The 12,330-nt window shown below is 46.0% G+C and overlaps 1 protein-coding gene across 1 annotated transcript in view; it reads left to right on the top strand.

Annotated features, from left to right (window-relative positions):
* The first annotated feature begins 2,338 nt into the window (after positions 1–2,338).
* The window catches only part of RNF150 (ring finger protein 150), a 71,263-nt gene continuing 61,271 nt past the window's right edge, over positions 2,339–12,330 (top strand). Inside the window, exon 1 of the mRNA XM_058803621.1 lies at positions 2,339–2,804. Within this exon, the coding sequence (XP_058659604.1) occupies positions 2,339–2,804 (466 nt within the window). The remainder of the gene's footprint in view (positions 2,805–12,330) is intronic.

The following is a 12,330-nucleotide window of genomic DNA, read 5'->3' as shown; positions in this document are numbered from 1 at the left end:
CTTTGTTGCCCATAGCCCCTCCAGGCATGGATTTTCTCCTTAGGGCTTTTGCTTCCCTGATGAAATCTCAACACCTTCTAATTAGTGTTGATTGCCATCTACTTCTGCAGTTCAATGTTAGGTCTACACAGTAATTTTTTTTCTTCTCATTTGCTGACTTTGCTTATTTAAGAATGGACTCTCAACAAAACTTTTCCTATTGCTTAATGGTGGACTTCTTGGTAAATTACCATATTTCCCTGCAAACTTCTCTATTTTATTCCCCCTATTCACATTTTCCTCCCAAATGCAGGGAGGAAAATGTGAATAGGGGAATAAAACAAAGAAGTTTACAGGGAAACATGGTAATTTTTGTTCAGCTTTAGGGAATTGACTTTTTTGAAGCAGCACGTGTGTGTGTATACAGCATGGTTAAGGGTTGTTTGTTTGGATCATGGGCAGCTATGAACTGGAAAGAGGCGAATATTGACACGAGTGAGACACTGAGGCACTCAGTGAGTGAAAGTGAATGATATTCCAGCACAGGGGCTACAAAAGGCACTACCTATAAATCACGTAAGACTTTCGTTTGTTACTGAATACAGCCATAGAAAAGTGGAATTTTGGCCATCATTTGCACTACTATAGACAGACACAGAGCCCAGCTGGGTTTTGATCCTTTTGAAATGTGTCAGTCATGGCCAAAATTCTTTCGGGGTGTTTCATACACTGAAAATCCCCAAAATTTCGCCGAGCCAAAATTAAGCACATGTGCCTCCAGAGAGCAGCTCCACCATTCTTTGAGGCTTTCTGTGCTCCTGTCAGCCACATCTGATTTCGGTAAACTCGTCCGTCCTTCCCATTCCGGAAAGTACGGCCGGAAACGAATGCGGCGTGTACTTAAAATCCCCTGTACAAGCGACCGTGCCACCGCTACACTGTAACCCTGACACACGCGAGCTTGTTATGGTCTCCGGCAGCAGTCGGGGAAAGGGGGAAGCCAGAGAGCGCTGGATTTGTATCGGGCGCTCGGGGGTGCCGGGCTGCGCTCCCGGGCCGCGCCCGGATCCCGCACGGCTGCCCCGCTCCCGCATCACCGCCAGGTGGCGCCGCCGCGCCGCGCCCGCCGCCAGCGCTTCCCCTCCGCCGGGAAGCCCCTGTGCCAGGAGCCCTCTGACAGGACCCCCCTCTGGGGGAGCCCCCTGTGCCAGGAGCCCTTTGGAGGAGCCCCCTGTGCCAGGAGCCCTCTGACAGGACCCCCCTCTGGGGGAGCCCCCTGTGCCAGGAGCCCTTTGGGGGAGCCCCCTGTGCCAGGAGCCCTCTGACAGGAGCCCCCTGTGCCAGGAGCCCTTTGGGGGAGCCCCCTGTGCCAGGAGCCCTCTGACAGGACCCCCCTTTGGGGGAGCCCCCTGTGCCAGGAGCCCTCTGACAGGAGCCCCCTTTGCCAGGAGCCCTCTCTGACAGGAGCCACCTTTTCCAGGAGTTCTTCTGGAGGAGCCCCCTACGCCGGGAGCCCTTTGGAGGAGCCCCCTGTGCCAGGAGCCCCCTACGCCGGGAACCCCTCGACAGGAGCCCCTTCCGCCTGGAAACCCTTGTCCAGGAGCCCCTCTGGAGGAGCCCCCTTTGCCAGGAGCCCCCTTCGCCGGGAGCCCCCTCCGCCGGGAGCTCCTCCTGCAGGAGCCTTCTTTGCCAGGAGCTCACTCCGCCGGGAAACCCTCTGGAGGAGCCCCTCTGGCAGGAGCCCCCTCCGCCGGGAACCCTTTGCCAGGAGCCCCCTTTGGCAGGAGCCCCTCGGGCAGGAGCCCGTCTGGCGAGAGCCCTCTCCGCCGGGAGTCCCTCCGCGGGTCGGGCAGCGCAGCCCCTCTGCCCGGAGCCCCCACGGCCGGCAGGATCCCCTCCTGCAGGATCCCCTCCGGCAGGATCCCCTCCTGCAGGATCCCCTCCGCTCCGCCGGCCGCGGGGCCGGGCCGGGCCGGGGCGGCACCGGGAGCTGCGGCGCTCGCCGTGTGCGCGTCTGGAGCTCCCCCCGCGCCGCGCCGCCCCCTCCGCGCCGCGCCGTGCCGTGCCGTGCCGTGCCGTGCCGTGCCCGCCCGCGCTGCCAGCAGCGGGGGAGGCAGCGTGCGGGCAGGGCCGAGGAACGGAGCGAGGGAGGAGGAAGAGGGGACGGCAGAGGCGAGGCCAGCCCGAGGAAATCCAGCGGCCCCGACATGAATTAGGCTGCCAGGGCAGGGAGGGCCCCCTCCCCCGCTGGCGGGTCCGCTCGGCGCCGGGGGAGCAGCGCCGCCCGCTCGGAGCAGCGCACGCACACACGGAGCGGAGCGGGGCCGGCAGGGCGGGCGGGAGGGCGGGGGGCCGGCAGATGAGGATGGCAATGTCTGTGATCCAAGCGTGCCGCAGCCTGGCGCTCTCAACATGGCTGCTGTCCTTTTGTTTCGTGCATCTGCTGTGCCTGGACTTCACCGTGGCCGAGAAGGAGGAGTGGTACACGGCCTTCGTCAACATCACCTACGCCGACCCGGCGGGCGGCGGCGCCGAGCTCCGCAGCGAGAAGAGCGAGTGCGGGCGCTACGGCGAGCAGTCGCCCAAGCAGGACGCCCGCGGGCAGGTGGCCCTGTCCGCCTCGCCCGCCGACCGCTACGCCTGCGACCCCGGCACCCGCTTCAACGCCCCGGCGCCGGGCAAGAGCTGGGTGGCCCTGATCCCGCGGGGAAACTGCACCTACAAGGACAAGATCCGCCACGCCGCCGCCCAGAACGCCTCCGCCGTCGTCATCTATAACGTGGGCTCCAGCAACGCCAACGAGACCATCACCATGCCGCACGCAGGTGAGCCGGGCTGTGCCGAGGGCACGGAGCCCTTCTTGCAGCCCGCTGTGCCCTCCCGCATCCCTGCGGTGCGAGCTGCTGCGGGAAGGTGTTCTCGCACCTCCTGACAGGGAGCGGAATGGGCTCTGGGCATCGCTGGGTGCCCATCGTGGGGTCATGTCATCGTGCTGCCATGGCAAAGGATGGATGTGCTGGTAATGTATTCGCCGGTGCATCCAGGAGGGATGATGGAAAGTTTGGGACGTGCAAAGTTTGGGTGTAGCGGAGGAGTGGGCGCCGATCCCACCATGGGGCACCGGTGTGTCCTGAGAGTCCTGTGGCAGGATCCAGTGTGGTTGAGATTTCGGGAGAGGAGAAGTTGCAGTGATGTGGTGCAGGCTCATCAAGAGGTGCGGTGAAGTAGAGAACGCGGTGTCCACAGCCGTGGCTGCAACGATGTGAAAGCTGTGAGATCGAGTAGAAATGCCAAGTACCTGATTTGGTGAGAACGTGAGATGTGTTGTCCAGGACTGAGATGGGGAGAGTGTTTCCTCTCCCAGGTGAATGTTCTGGTGGAGTTTGTGCTTGCAAAGTCAGCACATGGGTGCCAAGGTTCCAACATGTGCTTGTCAACAAAACCCAGTCAAAATCCAGGCATTCCAAATAACCTAAAGCCCTTTTGTGGGCTTATGCCCACAAAAACACCCCCACTGTTTCCGTACCAGTGCTTGATCTGAAATAACGTCCTAGAAACTGTTCACCAGATTTCTATTTAGGGACAGTGTTTTCTGCCAGGGATCAGTTGTCTCTTACACCAGCTGCCTATGCCATGGAGATAAGATGCCGCCTATTGCGAAATCTCAGTGTGCTTTCCATCCAGTAACTAATCATGCCAGCTGTTTCATGCCAGCGGAGTCTTAGTAGAGTTGGAGTATATAGAAATACAGCAATGCTGCAAAACAGGATGTTATTCTAATGACATGTTACATTTCCACAGTAAACTAGCTAACTTGGATGTGCTGAAAAGCAATTTGTTGCCTAACCCTAGTGCTAGAACACTGCTGATGCAAAAGCAGAGATTTTGGAGCCTCTTGTGTCCAGCCTGTTTTGGAGATTAACCACTTGTATTGGGCAAATCAGTGTTTCTTTGGTAGGGTTGGTGAAAGATGGGGCTTTTTTGTGGTGTTTTCCTTTGGTTCTGTGAGTCAGGCAACTCATAACCTCTTGAGCTTCCTAAAACTATGTTTTATAACCTGCCCACGGTTTAGCAGCTGTTCAGATTGTACTTGTTGCTACTTTAAGTGTCACTGATTATATACTAAGAAGTATAAAGTAGTAGGAGCTTGGCATACTTATGCACCCTCACAGTAAAGCTCAAGCTGTTTTAAAACTTAGGATGCAGCATAGTTTATTATTCTCTAGTAAGTTTCTCCAAAACTGCCAACATGCTGGATTAATTAATGGTTTGCCTGTTTTTAAAGTATGCACTAAGCTCTTTTCCCACACAAATGGTGTTTTATTAAGAAATGGTGAGAGTAAAAAACGTGTGTAACCTTTTAGAATGTTAGAGCTTTGGTTTGTTTTAAAGTCTGAGATGAAGTAGGAAAGGAAACTTTCTTGCTGCGAGTGGCCTCAGATTTAAAAAATATGAACATAGTATCAATTGTCCTGGGAGCAGCTTCTTCTGTGTTCTATGATTCCACAGGATTTGTCCTGAGAATCCTTTTCGAGTACTGAATTGATGCTCAGCAGTGGGTTTGAAGGTTCCATTGATCCTCCAAGGTTATTGACTTCAGCACCAGTGGCTGAAATAAAAATAAACGTTCAGAAATCAACTTAGACTTGTGGGATATGATCAGTACTTTGCTCATAGATTTGATGAATTTGTCTTCCTTCTAAGGATTTTTGTTCAGCGAGGTTGAATCGTGGTTGTTGGGCTTACCTTAGAGAAAGCCTATCCTCTGCACGTGGTCAGAACTAAAAGGAGTTTTAGGCCACAGGTCTGATGGAACAGAAGAAAAAACAATTATTCTTAGGTATTTAGCAATCTAGCAGGAATTCAGGACTTTCCCTCTGGTACCGCTGTTACTCTGGGACAGAGTGAATGGCCAGGCTGTGTAAAATTGTGGCTCCTGCGAGTTTCTAACGTGGAGCCTTTGATATTTATTTGTTTGTTCTCAGTCTAGATGACAGCACAAGATTCAAGGGAAAAATGAATCAGTTTCTTGGTTTCTGAGTTCAGCAGCATCTGCAGTGCTCTGCCCACGCGAAATCCTGGAGTGAGGAGAAGAAAATTCCATCCTGGAAAATACTTGGAGGCTGAGAGGGAAGGGTGAAATATGACCTAAAGAGCAATTTTGAAGTCAAAAGAAATACGATGTTACTTCCTTATTATTTTCCATTTCTGTCTCACAGATTTTTTTATTTGAGGTTTCATAGAAGCTTACGATCTCTTCCTATACAGAAAAGTGCATCCTGTTGCATAACAAAGTGGCTTCTGCCCTATGTTCTGGAGCTATGACATCTGCATTCACAGGGAAAGGGGAGCTCTGGGATTCTCCTGCTGGAATGTCCTTAGCTTGGATATCATCTGCTACAAATGGCATCTTTATTGTTATTGGCTTTATATGGCATAGGAGCTGTGAGTGTGACTTTGTTTGCATTTTCACTAAGTAGCTCCAACCAGAGAAGGAAAAAAAAAAAGCATCTAGTATTTCTGAATGTCTATTTCAGGTGCTTTGCATTTCTTCTAGATCAACTTTCCTAGCAGGAAAGTACTCTGATAATATATAGGATGTTCTTTTTTTCTCCAGAAGAAATCCATGGTGTTGGCTGGAGTTTCTCACTGAAGTTTTTTCTTACTCAGACCAAATTAGCTGTTATCTAGGTTTGCATGAGGAGGGTATGGCCATCCCACTGCAGATTCACGTATCCCTCCAACACGTGCTGCTCAACCTGGGAGCATTCAGCTCAATAGCAGTCTCTTCCTTTGCGCTCAGATTTTTGTTCCTTGATCAATGACTAGTTGTACCTTTTGCATATTTTAAGATGTGTTGGTAATAGGCTGGGCTTTGGCCAGAGTGGTGAAGTATTGATTCACTGAAGATTCCATTGATCCTCCAAGGTTATTGACTTCAAAAGCAGTTGGATTTCTGCTTTGGTTATCTGCAGCATTTACATACAGTGGCATTCATACAAGTGCTGTCTCCAGATCTCTGCAGTAGGAAGTGACACAGCACGGAGAAAATCTTCCTCAGGAACAAAAGTGCATCCACATCCACACTAACTGCTGACTGGTAGTCTGGAGCAACTCCTTTTGCTATTTAGTCCTTAGGAGAATGGCTTGCTTTTGAGAAAGCAGAGGTTTGTCCTAGTCCCATCGATATTTTGTCTTTAGAATGGTATATCTTAGAATATACCATTTAGTTATTGGAATATTGTGGCAGTTTATGGCTTAGTGTAGCTCACTAATTGATGCAGATATATTTCTGTGCTGCCTCCCTTCACATCACAGAGGATGGGAACATTTTCAGCAGAAAGGGAGAGAAAACTAACTAGTTCAGTGTTGGCACTCTTAGGAGTCTTTTCCTGGTGAGAGAAGAGGACACTTTGTACTTTTCCCATGTAAGCAAGGGCCTAAAAGAGCCCGTTGTTTTGCAGCATTTGTCTGAAGGAGCTCCTGGTGCTTTGTTATGTGTTTCACTGAGTTTCCAGTGATGCCTGCCTCTGCACACCACCAGCCAGGCTGATGAAGGGTTAAGTCTTTATGAAGGGATAGCCCAACAGCTTCTCCACTTGCTGGTAGTTCCTGCATAGCTAACCTACACAGGAACAGCAGTCACTTCAAGACAAGCCCCACTTCTGCCCTTTCAGCTGCATTTGAGTAGCAGTCACTTGATGACTCCTTTGGTGCAGGAGGGAGTGAACAATGCAATCATTGACTCATAGAAATCAGATATGGAAAAGACTGAGTAGTCCATGAAATCTGCCACCTTACCAATGCAGGGCTGCTTCCCACAGTGTTACATCCACTGCCATCACAGTGCTTTCTTGCAAAGGAGAGGATTTTGTGCTGCTTCAGAAACAAACGCTGTCTGTGTAAGGAGAGCGGTTCTGAGGCAAGAGACACAAAGTGTACAAAGATGTTAATTAGGAATGCCATACCTTGCAGTGATATTAAATTCACATCACTTCCACAGAGGCACAGCAACTAAAGGAGAAGGCTAAAAGCCAGCTGTATCCATTGTATGTCACAGGGGAGTTATATGGCAGTTGTGAAGAAGAAAGAAGTGGCAAAATGTTTCACAGCTGGTTGTGTGCAGACAGGTTTTGCTGTGCTGTGTCTTTATTCTGCAGTGGGATGTGATCCCAGGCTTTGTTCATGGCCAGTGCTCTCCTCATTTCACTCCTCAGCATTTTGGTTTCTCTGGAACAGAAATCTGGGTGATTCAGCCTCAGGTCAGGCACTGCACAGCTTGACTGGGTCCTGAATGTGGATTAGCAGGGGTCAAGGATCCCTCAGAGTATCCTACCTTTCATTTGGATCTACTATCTCGTAATTCTCTTGAGAACTACAATTTCTCTTACCTGGAGAAGAAAACCCAAACCTCTTAGATGCAACCTTAACTTTAAAAATACACTGTATTAGATCTACCAGCTGTACATCTGCTATCTGATGCACTGGCCACACTAGTAGAGGTAATTCTTCAGCCAGATGAACATCTCTGAGTTGGGTTCTTACCAACTGCTGGGAACAATGTTTTTTAGTTCAAAAATGGATGGGGAAAGCACCTCTTCATTCACCAGTTCTAATGGACAGGTTGTGAATATTGTTTGCTTGTGAAACCTCAATACTATGCAGCTGTGTTTTACAGGAGAGGCCTATCAAGGGCATTCTTTACTTTCTGTCTCCTCTTCAATAAATTATTTGAAATAAACCTTAGAAAACTGAACTGAGGAGAAATGAAGGAGACAATGAAAAAATTTAACTGTTTTACTGCTGTTCCACACTGAAATATGAAAAGCTGGCATACTCTATTCTGTGCTACTTAAAGATAATAGCTTTTAAAAATAATTGTTTGTTTCTTTTCCCTCTCAAGAGTGGCCAATAAATAATGTCAATAAACTGAAGTGCTTGTTTATTTGCCTCTGACAGTATAATCATAGTGATATTCAATTATACTGCCAGACCTGAGAGTCTGTCAGAGTTTTGGTCTTGAATTTGATGTGTTTAACTGTGTTTATATACAGGATAGTCCTGCTGTAAATTGGAAAGGTATTTTCAGTTTGAGGCAAAATTAGAAGGAAAAAAAATTTTTCTTTTTATTTCTCAAACCCCAGAAACAGAAATTGCTGCTATGTAACTCCATAGAGTTCTGGCTTGAGAATGTCTTGTATATTTCTTAAACACAGATAGAAACATTGCATATGCACAGGAATGCAGTTGGGGTACATGGAACAGGGTGGGTGGCAAATGCTCCCTTGTGCTTAATAAGACCTGGCTTTTTACAAATAATTTGTATTCTGTGGTGTTGTGAGCCTTTATCATGAGAGAGGACCTCAGCAGTGGGGTGCTCCCTAACCAAGCAGGTTTTTTGTATGGTTTTCTGCCAAGACAGCCCTGCACTATTGACATATTTGTCTATGAGCCATCATCATTTGTCACAGAAATGAGTTTAATGATATAGGATTTTATTCTTCCTCATAATTTGTTTCAAATCTTAGCCTTCCTCCCTTCTTATGTGCTCTTTGGTTTGCTTCTTACTGTTCAAGTCTCTCCTTACAAGCCATCTCTTTTTTGCAAGTCATTGTAAGAATATCTCACCACATCCATGTTATTATATTATTAAGGGAATTAGACATCACATTAATCTCTGGCTTCCAGCTTTATAAATCACACATCACTAAATTGTGCTCCTCTATCTGCTGTTTCATTTTGCAGTCCTTGCCCAAAACCAATTTTTTTTTAGCATGGTCACTGTTATTTTTCATTGAATGTGCCTGACATTACACAGGCAGAGTATGGACACCCTAGCAGGTAATTTCATCTTTAATTAACACATATACCTAGCCTTAAGATTGCTGTAAGATGTGTCAGCATTAGTAGAATCTGTGTTGTGGGTTGCCTGGGTTCAGACCCAGCACAGTAAGCTCTATGCTTTTGTTGTTTTGGTTAAATTGACTTGTGGAGCACTGGAGAAGCTTTTGCACCTCATTGTTATTCACATAGTGGCAGAACATTTCCAGATCCTCAGGATCAGATCTCTGGGTGTCTAACAAGTTTCACTAGAAAAGATTTATTGCATTTTCCAATTATGCAAGGGTTCTCTATCAGTATCTGATAAAGATCTCTCCGGTTTTACATCCTGTGATGCTAGCTAAAATGTTCCTATTCTTCTTCCTTTGCCACTTTTCCATTTCAGTAGTTTCTGATAGAAGACAGAAATAATTTCTGCTTTTTCTTTGCCCTTTCAAAAACCCATGTCAGAGAATCTTAAATCTTTGGCCATATTTCTAGTACGTGTCTGTGTTTGTACTCAAAAATAAATCAGTCTTTAAAACAGGATGGTCTGATGCTGCAGACACATACATGATTGCCTCTTATACTTGCACAGAGATTGCTTTCCCCTCTTGTGCCTTTTTAAGCTTTTATTATGAGTTTATTGTCTCCTAGTTTTACCTGACATTATCATGTTCCTTGATGGAGGCAGCTTTTGTGAGATTCTGTAATCTCTGTGCCTGGTCTCTCACTGCTCTTCATGTGTCCCTGTGTTTGAAGTACCATCTGCTTGTGCATCAAATCCATACCTTTACTAAAGACTTCATCAAAATTTCTTATGCTGGAAAATGAGGAGCTGAGTAAAATGCATTATGTCTTTATTAATGCTGCCTTTGCCTTGCGTTATATTTCCTTCAATCCTATACCCCTTTATTTTCTACCTATTTTTTTCTCTCCTTTGGTTTGTTGGGGTTTTTTACATTATCATCCCTGCTTCCAGTAAATCTTTTCCTTGGACTTCTCACCCTTTTTTTTTTCTTGCCTTCCTTTATCCATTCTGCACCTGTTTTTCATCTCTACTATTTTGATTTTTTTTTCCTTTCTGCCTGCTCCTTCCCAGGTTGACAGAAGGAGCCAAAGGCTATTTGCTTTGCATAAGCACTGGCGGTAAGAGGAAGCAGAGCAGGATTACTAAAGCCCTTTTGGTGGCTTTTCCTTTGCAGCTGGCTCTGGGTTTAAGGAGCATCTGCTGTCAGGTAGGCTCAGAGGAGAGGGACACCAGAAATCCTCAGAAGAGTGACAGGCATAGCACATTTGCTGCTGAACACCCCTGAGTCTTTTCCATTAATTCTTAAAAGATTAAATTATGGCCTCCTCTCTTTCGTGCTTTTATGGAAGAAGATTTAGTTTCCCTGCACACTGGATGCTGGAAAAACTGATGGGAACTGTTTCTTATCACAACTGTTTTTCTTCTGTAGTGAAATGGATTTTCAACAGAAAACTGTTTTGGAAAGTTTTTGCTCTTTGGAAAAGTCTTACAGGTCTGGTTTGAATAAAAATTTTCTTTCAGTAAATATTCTGTGTGGCTGAATTTCAGTTTCAGAAGCAGTTTAGTTTCTCTTTTCCTTTTTTTGATGATATATTACATTTTAATCAGCTTCTGCCAGCTTTAGATACTAGCCCCCTTCCAGAGCACAGACCTGACTTTTTCCTGACTGGCTTTTCTCTGGTAATCTGTGCATGAATCTCATCATCATCATCATCATCATCAGTATTATTTGAAGGTACTGACCTGAGGTTTGCAGATTTCAGCACTGTGTTAGATACACATGGCAATGATACTCAGTGTGAGATTGCTCTCACAGAGCAGGGTGTAACAGGGATCTGTAGCTGCCCATGCAAGTGAAATAAATTCAGGCTTGTAGCATGAATTTCCTAAATGGTTGCCCATACCTTAATGTTATTTGCATGGGGCTTGATAGTCCCAAACCCTGGGGAAAATACCCCATTCTCTTTTCTCTACTGTATACCCAGGCAACCTTTCCCCCCCCTTTTTTTTTCTCCTGTCCTGGTCTAATGATCAGAACTTACTGAGGTGCAAGGTATGAGAGCCCACAGACAATTTTTAAAACAAAAATATGACTGCATAACTATTTATTTCCAAAATTATGGCTTCTAATGGTTGTTAGTGCAAGGAAATTTTTGATGCCAGAGAATTGGTGTTATCTGGTTTCTAAACATGCATGACATCACTTATTTCTGCAATAATTAAGAGCTTCATTCCCATTAACTAATTTATGTAACCATCTTTCTGCTATCAGACTTACAGAAAATGACAAAGCAAGCACTGAATTTTTAGTGGAAAATATCTCCTGTTGGGTACCTCGTACATTTGAAGTGTAGCATCTGTTCTTAGTTCTTGAGCAATGCTGTGTTGAATTAGCACAATGATTACTGTTGCCTTTCCATACTCTGGACACTCACCAGGATATTTTGGATATTTTTTGCCAATGCAAAGACAACTCTGCAAATTCCATCACAAAGCTGTTATCTTTGGCTCTCAGGAGCCAAATGTGCATTAGCCCACAAAACAGGAGGTACTGTGCATATGTAAAGCAATAGTATCCTTGTAGTAATGACAGCAGGGAGGCAATTTTGATGGGATCTTATCTGGACTAATACAGCAGCTCCTAAAATCTCTTCCTTGCAAATGAGACCAATACTTAAAAACCACTTCTCACATTAGTAAGCTAGTCATTTGGCTATCATCAGAATTGCTATATCAGAAGTTGGCTATATCAGAATTGGAGCCCATCCATGAGTGAATTATTGCAGGTTTGACTAATTTATAAATAAACCTGATGTCCATGCTGCTATCCAACAGTTCTCTCCATTGGTTGGCAAGAGTTTCAGGAGCTGAGAATGCATGAAGGCTTTATTCATAAAGTGCACGATATTCAGTCAACTTAAAAAAAAGTAATTCCAATTTCATTTTGGTTTCCATCTTTAATAATGGCAATGTCCCTGTCACTGAAATGGGTAACATTCACAGCATGTAAGCACCTCCAGGCTCTGGCAGTGAAGAGACTGGACCTTTTATTTCAGAAAGGATGCTGCTCTGTGCAGACTTGGTAGCATGAAAACTGAAAGAATGTATTAAGTTTTCAATAGGTGGGTGAATTTTAGGTCCACTTTTATAGCTACTTTGAAGAAGCACAATGGAATGTGACTGGAATGACTGGAAAAGTCACAGGAAGTTCATAGGAAAGAAAAACTTCTTTCACTATTTAAGGGTCTCCAAAGTTCCCATTTAATTTAATTATATTTTGCATGTTATGAAAAGAATTCCAGTAACTGTCCTGTAAATCCCAGCTCCCAAATCTTTCCTTTAGAAAAAGCATCCTGAGATTGCTGATTTCCACAAATGCACTTACCACTGATGCCACTGATTTGTAACCTCACTTCTGAAACCCTAGCCATGCTGAAGTCAATGGCAAAGCTTCCTAAGGATTTAATTGCCAAATAGTTAAATCAGGAAAATGAATACCT

The sequence above is a fragment of the Ammospiza caudacuta genome, chromosome 4, assembly GCF_027887145.1.
Source record: "Ammospiza caudacuta isolate bAmmCau1 chromosome 4, bAmmCau1.pri, whole genome shotgun sequence".
Taxonomy (NCBI): Eukaryota; Metazoa; Chordata; class Aves; order Passeriformes; family Passerellidae; genus Ammospiza; species Ammospiza caudacuta.
This window is presented reverse-complemented; position numbering and strand designations above follow the sequence as displayed.